The 21,750-nt window shown below is 49.5% G+C and overlaps 1 protein-coding gene and 1 long non-coding RNA gene across 3 annotated transcripts; one reads left to right on the forward strand and one right to left on the reverse strand.

Annotated features, from left to right (window-relative positions):
- Positions 1-2,409: 2,409 nt before the first annotated feature.
- Positions 2,410-10,225, reverse strand: LOC123000933 (uncharacterized). The gene is made up of 3 exons (XR_006409347.3): positions 8,937-10,225; positions 8,378-8,448; positions 2,410-7,598 (listed from the first exon to the last, which is right to left on the reverse strand). It is a non-coding gene; the product is annotated as an uncharacterized LOC123000933 (long non-coding RNA).
- A 2,977-nt stretch (positions 10,226-13,202) lies between these two features.
- Positions 13,203-21,098, forward strand: AHSG (alpha 2-HS glycoprotein). Of its 2 annotated transcripts, XM_044383512.3 has the most exons (8): positions 13,471-13,838; positions 16,088-16,198; positions 16,555-16,639; positions 17,008-17,171; positions 18,447-18,548; positions 19,684-19,767; positions 20,376-20,717; positions 20,871-21,098. In XM_044383512.3, exons 1-7 carry the CDS (start codon positions 13,626-13,628, stop codon positions 20,709-20,711), a joined length of 1,095 nt encoding a protein of 364 aa, XP_044239447.3. In that variant the 5' UTR covers positions 13,471-13,625; the 3' UTR covers positions 20,712-20,717; positions 20,871-21,098. The 2 variants fall into 2 exon arrangements, with proteins under 2 accessions (XP_026352812.3, XP_044239447.3); XM_026497027.4 differs by having other exon boundaries at positions 13,203-13,838; positions 20,376-21,098.
- The last annotated feature ends 652 nt before the right edge of the window (positions 21,099-21,750 follow it).

The following is a 21,750-nucleotide window of genomic DNA, read 5'->3' on the forward strand; positions in this document are numbered from 1 at the left end:
CACTTTGGAAAACAAACAGGAGCATCGCTGAAGGATTTCTGCAGAGAACCAACTGGAACTGGCACTACATTCTCAGTCAGCTCCCGGCGCACAGAGGAAGGTGCTAGGAGGGACATGTCCTAAGTAGTAAACGGTGGAAAAAGCAGAACACCCCCAGAGCCTTACAGGAGATAAAAGCAGGTGTCTCCAGAACCCACCTGGACAAGTGCCGACCGGCAGGGCATTTACACAGCAGGAAGCCTCGGGTCTCTTGGGCCTTCGCTTCCGCAGCTGTGACAGGCAAGCCCCAAAGTACGTGGTGTGACTCCCATCAGCACTGGGGTGACCAACTCCTCCCTATTTGCCTGGGCACTGGAAGTCCCACATCCCAGAAACCCCTTAGTCTCAGGCAAACCAGGATGGTCGGTCATGCTAAGGTCCAGCACTGAAGGGGCAGCTGGCACAGAAGCCTCTGCAGCTCATGTCATTTATGTCGTGGGCCGGTACAGAGGGACGGCTGAAGGGACCGGAGGGACTAGAGCCAGGCTGAGTCCGGAGAATGCTCCCTGAAGGCGCAGTCCATGAGAAAAGTGCACGGAGGCCCAGGGAAGCAGGGCCAAGGTCAACTAGTACGGGGCAGGTGTGTGCAGGGGCCGGCCAGTGGCGTGCCCCTCCCGGGCCTGTTCAAAGATAGGCATGCCTTGAAAACTACATTCCACTTTGGATGATTATATAGGAAACGGAGAAAGTGACTTTCTTTCATAAAAGTTATATATTCACCTGGTCTATTACATTGACGATAAAGGAATAAATTGTAAACGTCATTGTCTTTCATTTCCCAGTTTTCCATTTCTTTTAATCAATAACTTTATCCGTTTATGCCAAGAATATAGGCCTCTTACGTGGTGCTGGGCTTAAAGTCCTCTAAAAATATCTTTTTAAAATATTTTTTCTGATTGTATGTTGGTGCAGTTCTCCCACTTTCGCTTGTTTTATTCTCTTTTCTGTTTGTTGTGTGGTTGTTTTGTGAGTCTTGATCCAGGCATCTGCTTAAGACACATATTAAGGGTTTTAATTTCATGTAATGAAATACAGTAGCTGTTGCTGGGAACAGTGTTATTGTGTTTAGAACAGCAGCCCGCTCTGATTGCTGACGCAAGCGCCGGGCTTGCGGGTTGGTCTTAGAGGCCCGGTGGCCGTCTGAGCTTGCGGGCACCTGTTACAAAAACCCTCCAGAGGGGAGAGCCCAGCACCCGCAAGGTTTCTTCATTTCCACGGGAGGGCGCTGTCTACCGCGGGGGGATGGGGCTGTGGTACCGCCGGAGGACTAAGGAGTCGGGCCTGGAAATTCGGACTGACTGGCTGCCATTGTTTCCAGTTTGTTCTAGGTCATTTTAGCTGTCCTGCCCCGCCCCGTGAGACCCCGGCAGGGGCTGTGTGTGCTCTCGTCAAGCCCGAGACAAGCCCACTGGTGTCTGGTGGCGAGAAGGAGTGGGCAAAATTACATGCAAGGGAGAGAGCGAGCTGGATCGCGGAAGACTTCACAGACCTCATTTGGTATAAAAACAATTAGGACTAATTGCAGGCTTTGTCCGAGGGAAACAGGAGAGGAAAACAATATTGATTCATTACAGTTATTAAGGAGCTACTGTATACATGAGGACCTTTGGAGGCCTTGGGGCGCAGGCACGGTCAGGGGCCAGCCCCTGGAGGAGGAGACCCAGCCATGGAGGGTGGGGGTGCAGGCTTGTTCCCTCCACAGCCTCCCCACTGAGCCTCAGCTCAGACTCCCCGCCAACACAGAGCTTCCCCGGGAAGGGAGGGGGCGTGCCAGTCCCCAAGGGCATGGGCACACAAGGAGGCACCTTGGGCCAGTGTTTGCTGAAGACCATTCAGCTTCTGGGGAAGACCGTGCCTAATGACACACTGAGTCCGCTCCTGGACCATGGCCTCCATCACCCGGTCCCTCCTCCTTCTTTGAAAATGGTATTGCGTGCCTCTCCTGTGTGTGGCTCAGAGCTAGACCCTGCCACTGCCTTTCACGGCACAAAAAAGCCTCCCTGGGGGTACGGCTGTTCTCTTCACCCCAGTGGGGACATGGGCTCCGGGGCGTTCCTGACACCATCAGAGGGGCAGAGCGAGGCGGGACGGAGGCTCGCAGGCCCTGCGGGGTCACACTGCCACTCAGCAGTGGGGCTCAGGGGGGCCTGACTGAGGCGAGACGGAAGGCGGCTGACATGTCACGAAGTGGAACTCACGTCGCATTTGATGGCCTACAGAGGAGACCGCAGTCAGGCCTATCAAAGGAAGGGGGTCGCTGATGGAGGTCAGGCTCTGCCCCCCACCCTCCCTGTCTCAGGCTCTCTGGTCAGTAACTTTCCCCCGCACTCGTCTCTGAGCCCATGGACAGAAGACGTATGAATAACAAACTGACTTCCGACCTACATTTTATTACATCAGAAAGTAAATCAGCCTTGAACTGTTAGTTTTGGATTTTATACAGAGAGATAATGCAGCCACCCCCTCTCTCTCCAGTGTCCTGGTGACATGCTCTCTGTTGGTTTAAACTGCCCTGGGTAACCACTTCCTATTCCTATTCCTTTTTAAAGGAATGTGATACTCCCACATGTCTTTTGTTAAATATCATATTGTTTGTCCACTTCTCAAAACATACCGTCTGATAGTGATTTGGAGTGAGTGGACATTGTTTTCTGACAGTGATCCAATGACACGGGCTCTGAGAGAGCAACACTCTTCTGCAAGACACCCCCCCTAGCACCGCTGGCCCCCAGGCACCACTGGCCCTCTTTCGGGGCACCCCAACTGCTAGACACCAGCCTTTCCTGCTCTCAGCTCTGTTCTGGGAGCATCCAGGGCCCCAGTGAGTTCTGGGCAGGGTAGGAAGATCTCTTTGCTCTTCTGTGTTACAGGCTGTCAACAGGCATCAAAACAGAAATGCTTGAACTTCCTGAGGTCTTCTGGGGACAGCCCCTCTTCAGTTCTTTCTCATAATAGGGCTCAGACAATGAGTTCAAAGCAGGACCAGGCGGAAGACAGAGCTGACTGACAGACAATATTTTGTTGTTCCCTTTGACCAGGGAGGAAGCTTCAGTACCAGGCAGGCCTTTCAGTCCTGGCTCTGTTCCAGGGAGGTGGGCTCAGTTGGCCCCAGAAGGCCCCCCACCCCTCCTACAGATGGTGTCCTGTTGTCTGTCCCACCAGTCTTCGGACAGCCTGGGAGAAGGCTGAGGCTTTGGGGCCACACGGAACCCACGAGCTATCTATGGAACTCTTTCCCATTGAACTTGAGAGAGAAACCTCCAACTTTTAGAAATCATGGGCAAAGAAAAATCAAAAAATCAATCAATCAATAAACAAAAAATCAAAGCATGTTGATCAAGGGGCAAACTTTAGTCTGTATGCAAATCACACTGGAATACTGCAAAATGTATATTGGCATGTCATTCATGATCCATATGTTAACAGAAATAAAATTTTAAATAAATGCCAATTTTAGGGTAGTAAGGTTGAGGACGAGACAGAAGTTTAAAAGAAAACACGTTTTTCCTTTCGTGTTGTCCCTTATCTGTGTCGTGGCAGGACTCTAGGTGATTTTATACATGCCAACACCTGCATTGTTTCTGGACCACTCCAGGCTTCTCGTTGGGGCAACCCGTTGCTATGGAATGAAATGGGGGCCATGGCCGTGTGGGGTAGTGGGCAGAGGACAAGACATGGACCCTGGTCAGAATTCCTCCTCCACCATTAGCCTGCTGTGCAAATGCCCCCGCAGAATTTGCATTATAAAAGACGGAAGACAAGTTAGACAGCGGGGATTCCAGATTGGATTTTCTCTTGGTCTGTATTTGATCTATTATTTTACTTAAGTATTTTTATTTCTATAACCATACTTTTCAATTACTAGTTTCTATTTGATTATTTGTTATATCTGCCTCTCCCCATTCCTGCCTCTCCCTTGCTTTCTGGTTCCTACGAATAACATGGCTAGATTTCGTTTACTGGTTGGACATCCTGCTAGATAGCAGAATGGCGTTTGGAGGAAATACTAAGAAAGGCCTCGGGGAAAAGGCTGCCCCTGAAAGACCAGCTGAGCGTGGCACTGCCCCTAGGAAGAGGCGCTCCGCATTTACAAGGGTTCTTACCATTCCCTGCACACAGCCCATCCGTCTCCACCTCTTGACTTGGCCAGTATACTTCCAACCAGACAGCCATACTCTCATTTCTACCTGTCTGATCCCTGTCCATCCTTCAGGGTCAGACTCAAAATGTGTCCTCATCCATGACTCCTCCTTTCCTCTCCCCTGCCCACCCTCAGCTGGGAACGAGTCTCCCCTTCTCCCGTGAATGCTGATAGCACTGGGTTCTCCTTATGTCCGACTTACCGTTAATAGGCCCGGCTGCACGATTTCATGGCTCGATGTGAAGTGAAGGTACAGGGCCCCTTGTTCAAAACTCACTAAGACTTTTCCGGAGGGCTGCAGCAGAGTATTATACCGAGGGCAGGGCCCTTCGAAGTGCTGGTCACGTGCCACTGTACCGGATTCTCGCCCAGCTAGCTGGCCCAATGATGACTGGGACTCTCTAGGGGAACCTGTGACGCCCACTGGACAAACGTGATTGTTTAAATGCCCATTCAAATCCCCCCCAGGGAACTCCTGAGCTGTCTGCCTCCCTGAGCTCGGTGTGGCGCCCCAGCACCTTCCTGCCTGGCTCTCCGCCTCTCCAGCACTTAGCCGAGGGCACTGCTCCCTGAGCCCCCCCAGCCACTCTGTCCTATGCCTACTGCCCTGGTCCTTCAGTCCTGCCTCGTTGACTTCCCGGGTTGACCACTAGCACCTGGAACGGGGAAGAATCCATTGGTTATTTTCCACAATACCACTACGTCTCCCTGTCTCTTTCCCTTCCCTCCTGTTGTCAGAAGTTGCCAGCACACACTCTCTCTGCCAGCATGCTGGGGCAGAAACGCAGTCACACTCTTCCACCTGTTCTTATTTTTTTTTTTTTTAAGATTTTTGTATTTGTTCATCTGAGAGAGAGAGAGAGTGAGAGCACGAGCAGAGGCAGAAGGAGAGGGAGAAGCAGACTCCCCGCTGAGCAGGGAGCCCCAGGCGGGGCTCGATCCCAGGACCCTGGGACCACAACCTGGGTGGAAGGCAGCTGCTTAACTGACTGAGCCACACAGGCGCCCCCCAGCTGTTCTATTTCTTTACTCTAAGTGATAATATAGATACTTACCTGCTGCAGGAATGTGACGTGTACTGTCTCATTTAATGATCTTAATCCTTTGAAGTATGTGCTGCTGTTATTATGCCTTTTACAGATGAGTAAACCAACTCAGAGAGGTTAGGCAACTTCCCAAGATGATAAAGTTAAGGAGTGCTTACTCTTAGCCACTGGGCTGCCTCTGTGTAGGCTAATTGAAGGCAAAGACCATATCTTGGTCTCTTTTCCCCCACGGCACCACTTTTTGCATTCAGTGGGCTATTGGGGGTTATTAAGAGCCCCCATTTATTGATAGTTCCCCGTGCACTGCCCTAGGCTGAGAATTTGCAAATGTTCTCATTAAATCCTTAGCACATCTCTACTAGCCACGTTTTACTGCCCACATTGCACAGATGGAGAAGCTAAGGCTTAGCAAGATTAAATCTCTCGTTAGGTCACATCACTAGTAAATCGTGGCACTGGGGTCGGTCCTGGCTTCAAAGGCAGGGCTCCTGATCAAGCTAAGCTGCTCCCGTGTCTTCCCCTCCCTGCTCCCTGCCAACCTGGCCCCTCTCCACTTTACTCAGCCTTACCTTCCTGCTTGTATCCATCCTTACATGACTCAGCCTCCATTAGAATCTGAGTCCATTAACCCGCCAAATGATTTGGCTGCCTGTTGCAGAATCCCAGCACAGAAAGAGAACGTTGCCCACATTACCTGCCCCGGCCATAGGATCAGCACCTTCTCTATTTCAAGTTGTGGCCTTCTAATGTTCGAACAAGAACGCCAGAAGCAATGACGTTCCATATCACCACATGACTTCTAGAGATCTAGATAGCGAGTGGTGAAGACCTGCTACCAGCTGAGAGCTTTGTCAGATTCAAGATGAATGGAAACTCGTTCCCCTCTTCCAGGCCCTCCACTAACTAACCTCATACAGTTTCCCTCTCAACTTTCAAGAAGTCTAATCAAGGCAATCTATGGAGAAGAATGGCCTCTCTGTTTCTTGGTCTCATGCTAACTCTTTTTGAGAGTCCGGATTAAGTTCCCGGAAACCAGGAGAAATCCTCCTGTCATATGAGTGGCTAGTGGCCTCTCTCCTTGCCTAGTAATTGCCGAACTGTCCTTCACCTGTGCACACAGGTTCATGCACAAGTCCACCCCCACTCAGATCTCTATGAAATTCATTTGACCCCCAATCACAGGACGATTCATCCTATTTTTAACCACTGGTGCCAGGCTTGCCTCTCCAATAAGATGATGAGGTGGTCTCAAAACTAAGTCACCTGAGAAGTACCTGAAGAAAGAGATGATGGAGGTCAGAGAAGGGTAGCGGGATACAACATGGATGCTTCTAAATGCCTAAAGCCCAACAGATGGACCAGAGAACTGACTTAGTCTGTGTAGATCCTGAGGGGAGAATCTGCATCCGTTGGTGAGGTTACAAGGTAAGCAGGTGTTGACCCAATATGAAGGAAAGGCTTCCTGGTAACTAGAGCGATTCTGTCATTACCAGCATGGCGGAGAGATTCCTGTATCTAAATGCCCTCAAGCAGACACCACACAGTGGAGGGTGCCTCTGAGCTGAGTGGGAAGCTGCCCCAGTGCCTCTTGGTCAGCAATCATGTGTGCGAGCCCAGTCTGCGCTGGGCAGGTGGCAGGAGGCGGGTGGCAGGGATATGACATTTAAAATCACGTAGACACTGCTGTCCTGTGAGAACCTTTCCAATTCAGGGATTGTGTTCCTTGGGATTTAATGCAGGCTGAGGGCAGGAACAGCTTACGTTTCTCTTGTGTGTTCATAATAACCAACGTGGTCCTATAGAGCCAGACCCAGCGGTGATCAGCTGAGGACAAGAATTGTATCTCCCATCTGTGCATCCTTCGCACGTCGCACAATGTAAGTGTCCAAGAAATTGCTTTGAAGTTAATGAATGTGTGTCATTCATTGAGTGCCCTTTCTTACTGTTCACCGTGGTCTTGAGTGCCCCACTTTTTCCATACTGAGTGCCACAACACCCCCACACAAGGCAAGAAATGGATCCACAGAATCTAAAATATTGACTCACTGCTGAAAGGACTCATTCCAAACCCAGTAATCTACATGATAGATAAAGAAACGCCCCGATTTTCTAAGGTGCGATGAGTTACTTGACTCCAGTGGCCTCACTCGAACCACCTGACCCTCCAGTGGTAAAGCACAGCTCTTCTGAGCATGTCCATTTCCAAGAGCCCCAGGAAGCACACCGTGGGGCCTGTTAGAAGATGGCCATTTCACCTCTCACCTTCCGTCTCATCTGAAAGTACCACTCACCTTGTTTTGAAGATATCAAAAGTTGATGACAGAAACCAGCAGAAGCGATGGATGTGATTTCCTCCATGGACTCACATTCCCCTGGAAAACATTTAACCAGAAATAATGTAATATCTTACCTTTTATTTACCTTCTAAGCCTGAAGTCAAGATAATTTCAACACCAGCTGAGTCATCACTTCAGGCAATAGGTCAAAGTCTCTTCTGCAAAATTGATTTCCAGATATTTTCCACCGACTGAAATTATGGGAATAACCTAACTACTTATTCTTTTCATTGTTAATCAAACTCAGTAGAGTTTTCTATTTTTTTCACCTTTCTTCAACTACAGTACACAGCCGGGTTTTCTACTATTAAAAATAATGATTTGCTCACTTATAAGCAAGGCACAGCGGCCAACCTTCCTAGCTCTCTTTGGCCCTCTATTCTTTTGGTTTGGGGTTAATAGAGGAAAAAATGATTGGGCTAAATCCAGGCTTCATCACTGTGTGATGTGGTCAAGTTGCAGAACCTCTCTGAGCCCCTGTTTCTTCCTCTAAAGGAGGAAAGATGAGAATAGTACAGCTCTCAGGAAGTCATGGCGATTAAAGCACAACGCTCTCTCCGCAGAATAAGGAGTCACTAACATTAGCGAGGATGATGACATTTTCCTGAGGAAGAGCTATTCCGTCCAGCCTCAGAAAGCCCAATCTCCTGATCCTTCCTTTAACCCTACAGTGGTTAACCCTGCCTCTTGTGAGACAGGACGTTTGCATGGGTGTCAAGCCCACAGTGAACAGTAAGAATGGTAGGAAGTCTTCCTTTGAACAAAAGAGAATGGAAGGTTCGCCAGAGTTCCTTTTGTGATAATGACAATCTTACCGCAAGGATCACTGTGCTTGAGGCAGATTTCACACACTGCATCACCAGACCGAAGGATACAAGAACTTTCCCTGAAAGAGTAGAGAGATGTGATGAGGTATAAACTTCTCTTTCTGTCCTGGGTTTAGATTAAGCCTCTTCCCCAGGGTTGGGACTAAAGTGTGACACAGGCAAGGCCTAGGGCATAAAATTGAAGGAGATGCCACCCTGAGAACGAGCACCTCCTTAAACTGTGCACCTCTCCCTTGCCCCACCCTAATCCAGGCCCTACCCCCCCCCCCCCCCCCCCCCCCGCCGCCCAGTGGTCCCCTCAAATACAATTTCTTCTCGGGATTTAGATCTGCAGAGGCTGGTCATGGTTATGAGAGCAGGATTGGGGGAGAGCTCGTAGAACCCTTTCTCCACCCAAAGAAAGGGAGTAATTAATCACCTCTGGTCACTGTGATTTAATAATTTTGGCCATGCTGTAGTCAGGTCCACATCTCCCAATTCTGGTGGGCTGGCACCAGATACAAAGAGCTTTTCCAAATTACTCCCAGGGCAACTGGGGCTAAGTTACCTTCACAAAAAACCTGATGGGTCCTTGGACAGGGGTAATTTGCATTCCATTGACCGACGTTTTTACATTGGAGAAATAAATTCCAGTCTGTCTCCACAAGACAAATGTTATGATAATTTTGTATAAGAATTTATAGTTCTTGGCTGGTCAGACGTTGCTGGGCCACATGAGTCCAGGTGAGCTCCTTTAGGGCAGATGGTGTCTTCTTCTCACTCTGCGCCCAGGCCCCTGACATCACAGGTAGTGGGTGTTCGATAAACATTTGTTCAATGCCCATATGAATGAAGAAACACCAGGATTATCAGAAATTAATGCTCAGCCTCTCAGGGCCTAGGCCCTTTAAGTACCAAGAAGGGCAGAGCCAGAAATCCAGCCCAGGGATTAAAGCACCAACCACTGTGACTTCCTCTCTGCGAAAACCAATTGTCCCTCTGGCTTCTGCTGACGTCCACTTGTCATGTTCTGTCCTATGAGAGGGTGCGTTTCTAGCTTTCACCTCCGTTCTCAAAGCTTGACTTGGTATTGTAGCCCCTTCTAGGTCTACACTTCCTCTCTAAGACCCGTGTCTGCCTGCAGGGCCCCCAACATGACTGACCCCCAGCAACTCCGACCCCAGCTCGCCACAATCCTTCTCTTCTTGGCTTCTGATTGGTAATTCTAAACACAGAGTCAGCCTCAGAAGAGTTCACATGCATCGCTGCCCTTGTGGAGAGCCCTACTTTTGACTTCAGAGGACCTGGTCCCATCCTCAGCTGCCATCTTGAGAACTCCGCCATCAGCCGCATGGGGGCTCCAGCCAGCAAGCTCTGCCCAGCGCCCTGCGGTCATGTCCTGCAGGTTGTTGACCCTCTTCTGGCCCTCGGGCCCTTGGGCCTGGTCTCCTCAACCAGCTTGAACAAACTTCTGATATCCTCAATACATTCAGACATAGTGTAAAGGGAGGGATTATTGCTTCAGTACACTGATGTGGACCTCACAGATAAATGCACAGAAAAGGAATGAAAATTGTGAGACTAATGAGCAGAAAATGGAGTAAATGCCTATCTCCTGCTGGCATGCAAAGAAGTTGGAGCCAGGTGGATGAAGCTAACCCAAGATCACTTACAAGAGCCTGCATTCGGCATGCGAGAGTCTTCCCCAGTTTGAAATCGGTGCCATCAGGCACAGCGAGTACCTGTAGCCTCCCTTGGACACCCTTTGCTACAAGTCTCTTGGAAAACATACCAAAATAGTGTCTATTTTCTTCTTCATTGTCAGTAGGTCAATGGCAACATTTTTATCTAAGGAAACCGAAAAAAAAATTTAAGGGACAATTTTATTCAGCTTGACTCTAAAGGTATTTCAGTTTCTATGTATTAGACATATGGAGTCGTTGAGATATAACCAAAGATACTCATAAAATACATTTAAAAAGAGTTTTGATGATTTTCCCATATCTGAGTTCCCACACAAATCAGTATGGAAAGAGTAGCAGAGAAAAAGAGACAATACCCAACGTGACCTACGCCAGTTGAACGGTAGAGACCTAAATCGGCACGGTCTTTCTGATCACAGGCAGTGATTGGGCCAGAAAAACCGAGAGCTTTAAATATGTCCAAATTATTTGAATCGATGATTCCACTAGTAAGAATCCATCCTGCAAAAAGAACTAGATAGCCAAAGATTCCGAGTACAAAAGTTCATTGCAGTTCGTATGTGATACTGATCAGCTGAGAACAAAGAAATACCCAACAATAAGCAATAAGCAAGTGGTTGCATACATTATGACACACACGAGAGAATCCTAGGCAGTCATTACGTTTTCAAAGTCAGTTTCATGACGTGGGAATATATTCAAGTTACAATGTTAAATGAAAAAAAGAAGACAAAGTTGTATGTGCCGTGTGATCTAAATTATATATAAAATAATTCTTTGCATAGAAAAAAAAGACAAGATGGAAAAAAAGACTATATAACAGACCACTGACACCGTTAAAAAAGAAAGAAAAAGAAACATGGACGTCGTTACCTCTAGAAGATGAGATTGTGGATGAGCGCTGTTCATATGGGATAGGGTGGCAGGTGAGGTATCAATTACTCTTTACTACGGGCTTTGTTTTTCTAGCATCAGTGAAACAAAACAATACCTTGTGCTTTAGAAACTGTCACCCGTGGAAGATCTAAGACCAAAGATACCAAAAGAAAAAATGAGCAAAAAGAATGATCAAAGGGAACTCTTTTCTCCCCCCTCTCCACCCTTAGGTTGGGGTGGCAGCGGAGTCCCAAGGCAGAGGAGACGTGAACCTCGCTTCAGAGGTGGGGGGCAGTGGAGGGGCGCATGGGTAGCGTGGGGAGACATCCCAGTGCAGGGATAGCAGCAGAGCAGTAGGGGGGCCACGACTGCAGTGTCTGCGTGGATGGGCTTGAATGCAGCTTCATGAAGCCCCTCACGCCTGGGGTGGGCACAATAGCCAAATTTTCCAAGGTTTAAGAAGGAGGTGGTACTTAGCTGAAAAAAGGCCTTTTTTGGTCTAGAAAGTGTCCCAGGGCTGAGATAAAGGGACCCCTGATTAGAGGATGCAGGAGGGATGTCTTGCTATAGACCAGATGGGGGCAAGCAGGACATTAGCTTGTGGGGCCAGGGGGACATGTCAGGTGGATATACTCGAGCACCAGCAGAGACGGTTACCTGGCAGAAGGGGCCAGCACAGACCCCAGCCGCACAGGCAAAGGCAGACACCACTCTCTGCCCCACTAAATACAGTAAAGTGGTATTTGCATACGTCTCCCCCTCCCCACTCCCCTCCCCAGGCTTCCTTCTGACCCCAGGGGGCCAGCCTAAATGGGACTGGATTGCAACCAAACATCTGGGAGATAAGGTTACCTATAAGTGACTAGATTAAATTTCACAGAAGAGGGCTCAGACTCAGAAATTCAAGTGTGTGTGGAAAATAAAGGTGTATTTTATACACCTGAGCTTATGACCTCTGAAGTATGTACTCCCTGCATATATTTTTGTGACTCCCAAATTTTTAGTCATGACCACATTTTATATCTTAAAAGATTACTTTAAAGAAAAGCATTGCATCCACACCAAGGTGCAAAAGGATGGAAAGTCACCGTGTGTCCTGAGGGTCATCCTGCTAGACGGCCAGAGCTTGTGGGTCCCGAAGAGCCAGGAAGTCACTCTGAGAGAGAACCTGGAGCCCCAGCCCCAGGTGCTGAGCCTCCGTCCTTAAGATTCCAGATGACCATAGGAGCACCTGCAAGTAAATATGAAAACAGTCCTCCCATCTACCTCTTTGGCCCATTGCACTTCCCCCTTGCTTACCTTTCGGCTCCCAGCAAATCAATACGATGACACCTTCTTGTAGAAAGTGTCCCTCTTTTTTTCAAGATGCAATATTATTCTCAATATCAGAGAACAGAACAAGTCCATCTACGCTCAATGGTGACCTCTAAATCTTTGAAGAACATGTGGGACTTCATGTTAGGGCTTCTTTGCTCCCGGCTAAACCAAGCCAGGTCCTTCTCTGATTTTTTCCAAGCCTCTCACTATCCTGCCCACCCTCCTGTACGTCACACCTGGGATTGTCAAGGGCCACTCACAAGCCGTGCCTGGAGCCAACACTCTGGCCCCTTGCTCGGGCCGTGAAGACTCACTCTAATCCTGCTAGGGCTTCGAAGGGCATTGCGGAGGCCTTCGTGTTCTTAGCCGCCCCCAGAGCATCTCAGTCTGCAGTGAAGGACTCGAACCCAGAGCTTTGCTAAGGGAGTGGCTTTTGGACCAGGGCCCCCCTCTGCTGCACTGATGGGGGGCACCAATCACACCCAGCCATCCAGCAGACCCAGGTCAGTGCCCGTCTGTGCAGAGGCCCCGGCAGTGTGGTCTGCGGGAGCAGAGCAGCCCACCCAGCCCTGCCTCGGGAAACTCCTCCTCTCACCCCTGTTCCACACTTCAGGCAGAAATCTCCTTCCTTCCTTCTTTTCTTCAAGGCTCTTACCCAAGATCTTAGCATCCCCACTAGCTCTGTCCTGCTTGCTCTAGACATCTGTATCTTTGCTACATTGGCGGGCCTTGTTTTCCCTCCAGGAGGAGATCATTCTTCCTTCCTTTTTTTTTTTATTTAAATTTTTCATTATGTTCAGTTAGCCAACATATAGTACGTCATAAGTATTGGTTGTCATGTTCAATGACTCATTAGTTGCGTGTACCACCCAGCGCTCCTTCTTTCTGACGTTAGAGGATTTTATCAAATTGCTGCCTCTCCCCGCTCTCCCCTCACAGACCCTACGGCGTGCCCTGGTCCCAGCAGGGGCCACTCCCTCTGCTGCCCACGTCACAGCACGACAGGCTGGCCGTGGCGGCCCCTCCTCACCGTGGTGCACACTTTATCCCCTCCATGTTCCAAGCCGACTTTGCAGCACCTCCCCACCCCCACTCCACCTGCCCCCAGCAGCATTGACTTTGGCAGATTTCTTGGGGACCCATGATGTCCTAACCTGTTTGCTTTTCCAGAGCTGATGATTGCAGGGGTTTACTTGGAACCAGAACAGAAATCATCCCACGTCCTGATGCAATTCCTCCAGCAGGCTCCTACAGATAAATAAAGCCCTCGGCCCGGCACCAGCCTACTTTTTGGAGCACCTGGGTTGGTTTCTGAAGCTTCCAGCCATCTGCCCAGCTGCTAGGGCCTCTCTGGAGCAGCCATGAGGTCCCTCGCCCTGCTCCTTTGCCTGGCTCAGCTCTGTAGCTGCCGTTCTGTCCCACTTGGGCCAGCTCTGGCTTATAGGCAACCGAACTGTGACGACCCAGAAACCGAGCAAGCAGCCCTGGCGGCCGTGGATTACATCAACAGCCACATGCTTCAAGGCTATAAGCACACCTTGAACCAGATTGACAAAGTCAAAGTGTGGCCTCGGGTAAGTGATCCTGCTGTGCCTGAGCCCTGGCTGCGTGCAGAGCTCCGCTGGGTGCCTCAAAGATCACATCTCCCAGTACCAGGGACCTGCGGAGGGGCAAACTCTCTGGTTTCTTCCCAGGAGGGAGGGAGGGAGGGAGGGAGCAAGGGGGGCGGGGGACAAAGAGGAGACGTTCTGGGCTGTAGTCATGGGTCTCAGGAGGGTGCTGGACATGGGTGAGGACGTGTGCAAGACAAGAAAAGGCTTCAAATGATATTTTGAACACCACAAATAGAAAGTGTGGCTTGCTGGAAAACCGTACGCACAAGATACGGGATTCTAGCTGACTGGAACTCACTTCTCTTTTTTTCTTCTGTTTATCTGGATGAAGACTGAGAGTGAATGGAACTAGCATTTCACAACCACCTACTAAGTGCCAGGCCACTCCTCACACACCATCTCCTTGCCCCCTCCCGTCCCCCGGTCCTGGGTGGTAGGTACTGTCCTTGTCTCCCATGAGACGAGACCAAGCCTCTGACATACTAGGACGTTTTGTTGCTGTTCAAGATCTATAATTTGGAAGCATCGGGCCGGGATTTGATTCTAGACCCATGTTTCTTCCTCTACACAAGTTACCTCCCAAAGAGAGGGACCCACATCCCAGAAAGAAACCTCAGCCTGAATGGGGTTTACCTCTTCACACACTAGACAAGTAACCAATGTAGTCTGGAGCCCGTGATAATAAAGATTAAGCTGGAAAATATATATGCCTTGGGGGTCAGTTGAGAGCTTTGGAGCAGTGAGGAAACGTGTATGTCTACTGCCGACTTTGAAATTCGATTTTATAGCTGATGAGGGGTAATTCTTTCAGCAAACATTGATGACCAGCCTTCCATGGGTAAGAACCGTGTCGGGTGCCACGAGAGATATTAAGGTGAACCATATGAAATTGCTATTTCTGTGTATTAGATGCAGTCCAATATTGGCATTTTAATGGTTCGACCTGATACAAAAGTGAGAAAGACATAGTGCCCACAAGAAATTTACGGTCCAGAGGGGAGAATAAGGTAAACATCAGGACGTCTGGACTAACATCTGATCTCACAATGGGACAAAAAATTTGAAATCAGTGTGGATTTTAGGAGTGCTGCAACCATCCTGTAGCCCAGGAGGGGGGTTTGGAGGAGACATCTGTTAATTTGGGGAGGGGGGGGACATACACAACAGGTGTATTTGCGGGAAAGTCATGAACGGACATTGCAATTTTCGCTGACGGCAGAGCTTGAGAGGTGCTTTTCTAGAGAAACCAGGAGTACCTGGTCCTAGTCACTGCAGCTGTGAGTGTTCTCAGGGTTTAACCTGGGCATGTCTGCACATCATAAACACAGCTTCCTCCTTGACTACCCTTCCTCGGGTACTAGTAAGAACCTGAATAAGAGGCAAGCAGAGCTGAACTAAAAGAAAAACCACAACAACAACATACTTGTAACTTCTGGATTTTCCAGGCTTTGGAGAGGATACAGAAACAGATGAATGGCCAAGAACAACGACAAGGATTTACCAAGCTCCCCTGTCTCTGCCTTCCCTGCTACTCTTCCCCAACTCTACCAGTGACTTCCAGTTTCAACTCAGGGTCAAAGGGAGGCGCGCTCTGCCCTCTCGTTCCCAGCAGGGGACAGCAGAGAGCAGCAACTTTGCCTCCAGGCATCTACAAGCCCAAAGACAAAAAGCCAAGGACAGCCTTTCTGTTTAGGAAGGAAAAGAAAATGGGGAAGGAGGGAAAGCAGACGATGAGAGGGAAGGCAGAAAGAAGTAGGGGGGGGGGGTGGAGAAGACGAAGAAGAGGCACTAAGATATTAACCTACATCACCCGACTTTGCCACTTGACTGAAAAAAAGAAAAATCCAAAGCTGATTTTTGCAAAGCACTGTTTGAAGGGTGAAATTTTAAAAATTAAGTAACAGTGCTCATTTTTAGCTTCCAAAGAGAGCTCAGAGTGATGGCTGTGGTTCCATCGACCCATGGCCCTTTCTTTCTTGCAAACACCATCCAGAGCTTGCCCAGCCAACAGGAGAAGCCCTGAGAAGCCCTGGCCATCGTCCTGTCCACAGGCCAGGGCAGAGCTGGGGGGAGGTGCCGCCTAACGGGAATGACTGTTCCCTCACCTCTCCGACAGGGCCAACTTCAAGCCCAGTAGGGGCTCCCACTTTGACCGGCTCAGCGGGACCGGAGGAATAGGCTGCTCACCGCTTCATTCTGTGTCTCCACAGCGGCCAATGGGAGAGGTGTTTGAGCTTGAGATAGACACGCTGGAAACCACCTGCCACGTACTGGACCCCACCCCCCTGGCCAACTGCTCCGTGAGGCAGCTGGTGGAGCATGTGAGTGCCCCTCCTAGGGTGACTGCAGGGGGCGCCCCAGTCAGTTCCCCGGTGGTTCTGCGAAGTGCAGGCCCATTTTACCCAGCTCTCCCTACATGGCTAGCCCGTGTGCAGTTGCTAAAATTACCATTTGATGCTGACTGCCCAGGGGTGGATTTTTACAACAGTGCAGCTTTCGTGTAGCCCTTTCTGAAACCAGAGAGCATCATGTTTCAGTATCACTCAGTCAAGGTGATTTCACGAGGCTCATCTTTGACAACATGTCTGAGGGACCCCCACCCCCACCCCCGGACTCCCAGTGAGCAATGAAAGGCCAGTCCCCCTCCCGAGCCCTCACTGTGGGTTTATTTCTCCAGGCCGTGGAAGGGGACTGTGATTTCCGGGTGCTGAAACAGGATGGCCAGTTTTCTGTATTGTTTGCAAAATGCGATTCCAGTCCAGGTAGAGATGATGATTATTATTTTTATTTTTACCCTGCGGAGAGAGTGAGGAAGGGACCTGAACTGTTTTCAGTGTAAGCAGTTTTAGCCACTCTGCTGGCGAGGAAAAGAAGGAGCCCAATTTCCGGGGATCTGGAATTGTAAGACTGTTTTGGTAAGGAGCTGTTGTCGTAGGAGGTGAAAATTCCCGTCGATGAGAGGGGCTCCTGCAGAAATGTCTGCAGGACAGGAGCCACCTGAAAGTTTAGTAAGAAGCAGAGACAGCAGCTGAAGCCATTTGGAGCATGTCCTAGGCCTTTCAAAATAAGCAGAGCCGGGGTGAACGCCGTGGAGAACGACGACCCACGTGCCTTTCTTCTCGGTGCGCAGACTCCGCGGAGGACGTGCGCAGGTTGTGCCCAGGCTGCCCCCTGCTGGCCCCGCTGAACGACACCAAGGTAGTGCACGCCGTAGACGTCGCGCTGACCGCCTTCAACGCTCAGAGTAACGGCTCGTATTTCCGGCTCTTGGAAGTCTCTCGGGCTCAGCTTGTGGTAAGACTGAGACCTTTGGACAGACCCTTGGGCGGTTTGGTGGCACCTCGGGAATGGGGGTGGTCAAACAGCTGTGGGGGACAGAGCAGGTGCAGGGGCAGCGACAGGAAGGCAAGGCGGGCGGTGGGAGAAAAGGGAAAGATGGGGGCCTTAGAGGTATGAGCGGTAGGAGGACACCGAGTGTCACGAGGATCCAGAAGGAACCCTCAGCACCACACGCATGTGGAGTCACCCCAACATAAAACAGCCAGCCGCTGCCTGTCCCGGGTTGCTCGGCTCTCGTCACCGCCAGGGCTCGCCGGGCAGCAGGTGGGAGTTCGGCATCATCCAGAAGCACGCGCTGTAATTCACGGGTTTGCACGTGCGTGTCGTGCACCACCACGGATCGTCAGCACGCTCATAACTGATACTTGTAAAGGCGTGAGCCTACTTAGAGATAGGCAATAGTGGCAGGACCCTAAAGTGCCTTTTGGATCATTGAAAAAAAATCGAATTGTATAGTGGATTATTTAGCACATTTGACTACAACAGAATTCTAATATTTAAGAAAACCGGTCTTCTGGATACCAGACATGGAATACTTGGAAATGCACTGTACGTGTAGCTGGTGATTCTGACGAACCAGAGTGAGGGATTCTCAGAAACCCCCACCCCAGACGATTTTATTGTTGTAAGCATCCATATACTACAAGAAAGAAAAGCGCAAGTGTCTTCTCTACTTTTCTTTAGATTTTTCATTTGATCCTGCTCTCTATGATACCGTAGGTGGGAGAGGTGTTAATCTCTTCACTTGCCCACCCCATCTTGGAGTAACCTGAACCTTAGGACTCAAATTGCAGCCCCGAGAGGGAAGGCCGTGTATCACAATATTGTACACCTGAAACTAATATTACACTGTATGTTAAATGACTGGAATTAACAACAGCAACAAAAAAACTTAAAAAAAAAAAAAAGAGGGAAGGCCAGAGGAGGGTGGGGCCCTGGGTTCCCACTCAGGTCTGTTAAGGTGGGTGCTCTGGACTCGTCTCTGCTCGGAAGGGTGGGCCGTGGATCCTTTACCTCCTTCAGCTCTGTATACAAGCACTTCAGAGCACAGTGCCCCAATAACTGGCCTGTGGCAGCCGCTGGGGCCGAGTTTCCTGGCCACTCGGTGTGTTCTAGGGATACAGCGCTCCCTGGAATGCGCAACCCCAGTGCCCTTGCTCCTTCCCTCCAGCCTCGCCTTCCCTGGTGAAGTCGTGTTGCCTCATAAGCATTTTCCTTCATCCTCCTCAGCCTCTTCCATCTTCCACGTATGTGGAGTTTGCCGTGGCTGCCACTGACTGCGCTGCTAAAGACGTCACAGACCCAGCCAAGTGCAACCTGCTGGCAGAAAAGGTGAGCAGGCCACGCCATGGGGGCAGCCACACTGGCCGTAGAGCGGGGCGGCCTTACAGCGAGTTAGTATGTTGGGGCTTCGGAGAAGAGATGACAGTGAAAAATCCCCACTCCCCGTGGGGCTGGGTTATGCCAGGCCTTCCTCCCCACTCAAGAGCGGCCACCAAGTCATCTCCCCACTGGAGGCCCCTGGAGTTTGGAGAAAGACAGAGGCTGTTTCCTAATTAGGCCAAGTCATCCCCAGGTCCCAAGAGTGCATTGTAGATTTTCTAGATACACCTCTAACATGAAATCTTTGAAGTCCTTGGTGCTATAATGTCCATTTCTAGAAATCTGGCCTAAAGAGATCATCAGAGATGTTTGACAGAAATATAGCTAATGAGATGATTTATTATTGATTCAAAGTGGCCCAAAAGAGACCCAAATATCCAACAGGAGGGGGTCATGAATACAATATGGTACATCAATAAATAGAAAATTATATAGACCCTAAAAATTATGTTTTGAAAGAATAAAGAGTGATATAAGGTGTCATCATATTATAGTGAGTGAAAAACACAGGGTATGAAATGGTATAGTCACAATGATCCCAATCTTTAAATGATTTTTAATATGTTTAAAAATAAAAAAGAAATACATGTATGTTAACAGAAGTTTTCCTGGGTCACCACAATTTCTGGGATGATGGGTGATCTCTCTCTCTCTCTCTCTCTTTTTTTATAGATTTATTTATTTGAGAGAGACAGCATGAGCAGGCGGGTCAGGGGGAGGGAAAGGGAGAGAATCTCAAGCCGACTCTCCACTGAGCGTGGAGCCCGATGAGGGGCTCAATCCCATGACCCTGAGCTCACAACCTGAGCCGAAACCAAGAGTCAGCCACTTAACCGACTGCACCACCCAGGCGCCCCTCATGGGTGATCTCTCACGACCCCAAAGCCTACTTGTATTTTCTGCCTTGTATTTAGAATTACATATTGTAATAATCTTCTCTAAGCAGAAACTAGAAACTTTAGGGAAAGAATTTTTTTAAGGAATTAAGAAAGTTTTTTGTCTTCAACTTGGAGTATCAGTGAAACTGGGGGACAAAATCCACTCTTCAAACCAGTGCAAATAACTCTTCTCTTTCTGTGGGCAGCAATATGGCTTCTGTAAGGCAACCCTCACTGAGAAGATTGGTGGGGAAGATGTGGCCGTGACCTGCACCGTGTTCCAAACACAGGTAAGGTCATCGTGGATACAGTTGCCCTCATCCTCAGAATACAACGATCCTTTAACATGTATGCAGTGTGTTGACAGGGCATGCTGCCCTGTCCTTCTGAGCCCCACATATACCCAGAGCTCTGGGTATATGGAATGGTCAGCAAGTGAAAGGATACTTCCGCTCCCGCGAGCTAGTGGCTGCAGGGAAGAGCCAATGCTAGTGTGAGGTTGACAAGTCCATCTTTCTATCCGCAGGGGGCGGGGGTGGAATTCTGAGTTGCACAGGTGGCCAGACATGCCCGGCAGCTCCCCGTGGCTGCAGGTGTAGGTGACAAGCAGGCGATGCTGCTGGTGGAAGCTATAAGGGGGGGTGCTTTTGCTCGTGGGATGTATGTGTCAGTCCACCGATCCCAAGACCACTGGTGAGAAAGGGGCTACCACAGGCCAGTGACCCCTCCCTTCTGGCTCTGATGACAATCCTTTGCACCCAGGTGGTTCTTTTTTGCCAGACTCCTTGCCAATAAAAATTATTACTGTGAGAGAATTGGGTGGGGCTCCATCCAGAAGCATGAGTGGCCTTGCCTGTGAGGAGAAAGGTAGCTAACCTGGACATGGTCCTCTCTCCAGCCTTTGCTCCCGCAGCCCCAACCGGAGGGCCCCGATGTAGTGGCCGTCGACCCCGGGGCAGACCCAGCGGTGCCTGTGCCTTCCCCGCCTGACGTGCCGGTAGCCTCCCTGGTGGTGGGACCCATGGTGGTGACGGTTCCCAAGGCCCTCCTACCGGGGCACCGGACTCACTATGACCTGCGCCACGCCTTCACGGGGGCGGCCTCCGTGGAGTCGGCCTCAGGAGAAGCAGTGCACGTGGAGAAAGGCCCCACGGTGGTGCAACCTGGCATTGCTGTTGTTCCGGATCCAGTGCTCCGCCCTTGCCCAGGGAGAATCCGATACTTCAAGGTCTAGCTGGAGGTCAGAGATGAGAAGGTTTGGCCCAGGAACACAGATAGCCACCATTTTGTCTAAGTCTGGGTGTGGGAGGGGCCTCGTTTGCTATCAAAGCAGGTGCTACACAGGTCTAGATGAATATCAAGTCTTCAATTCCAACTTCTCTTCGTTCTTCAGGGGATGGAAGCAGAGGGGCAGTGGTAGGTCTCACGGAAGGTATAAGGCTGGCAACTGGATGGCCGTTGTTTCGATGCTAAGTCCCCACCGTTGTGTCCTCTGCCGTCTTTGACCTCACAAAAACAGTTGGGACTGGGACTTTGAGTGGTGCTCTTGCCAACCTCATATTTTCTTGTTAATAAAAGTGACTGAAGGACCTTCCTTAATAAAGAAGGTTCTAAGCTGAAATGTGATCTTGATTGTTGCTTATTCCCTCCAAGCTCACACGTGATCTGTCTTCAAAATAACCATATCACAAATGTCCCTAAGCAAAATCTAAGTGAAAATAGAAATAAAATGGAACAAAAATCAGCTGTATTATTATACATAGGGGGAAAAAATTAGACCAGGATCTGCTCACAAGCCATAAAACGAGCCCATTTCCTTAAGAGAAAATCCTTCTTTTCATTTCATGAGGGTCAGAAAATATTGTGAAAGGAGGACACAGTGCCTGAACTTTGTACAAACCAACCGTTGGTTTTCCCCAATATCCAGGTAAGGGGGGGATTGGTAATTAACACAGGAGCCTCGCTTTAATTATATCCCTTCATTACGTATGTTTACAAAAACTGTTGATTGTATTGTCTACACTTCATTCCATGATAGAGGATTGGTCTTTCTAGCCAATCCATTTTAACACCTCAAGTTCAAGCTCTGGTTTAGAGTATGAATAGAGGAGGGCTACACAGGTAAATCCAGTGGACATTTGTAGGTGCTCAGATAGCATAAAGGAATAAACAGCTCCTAATATAGAATGGTGTCCAGACAATTTTACTGTTGGGCAACTAACATGAAGTTGTTCTGAGCAACCTAAAGGATAGGCCCTTTCAGACGGAAATTT

Source organism: Ursus arctos, unplaced genomic scaffold, assembly GCF_023065955.2.
Source record: "Ursus arctos isolate Adak ecotype North America unplaced genomic scaffold, UrsArc2.0 scaffold_4, whole genome shotgun sequence".
Classification (NCBI taxonomy): domain Eukaryota; kingdom Metazoa; phylum Chordata; class Mammalia; order Carnivora; family Ursidae; genus Ursus; species Ursus arctos.

What these genes read in the sequence shown, in the direction of transcription:
- AHSG (XM_026497027.4), top strand. Translation starts at nt 13,626, where the DNA reads ATGAGGTCCCTCGCCCTGCTCCTTTGCCTGGCTCAGCTCTGTAGCTGC. An exon ending in TCTCTCGGGCTCAGCTTGTG is followed by an intron (nt 17,172 to 18,446) that starts GTAAGACTGAGA and finishes CATCCTCCTCAG; the next exon opens with CCTCTTCCATCTTCCACGTA. An exon ending in GCACCGTGTTCCAAACACAG is followed by an intron (nt 19,768 to 20,375) that starts GTAAGGTCATCG and finishes TCCTCTCTCCAG; the next exon opens with CCTTTGCTCCCGCAGCCCCA.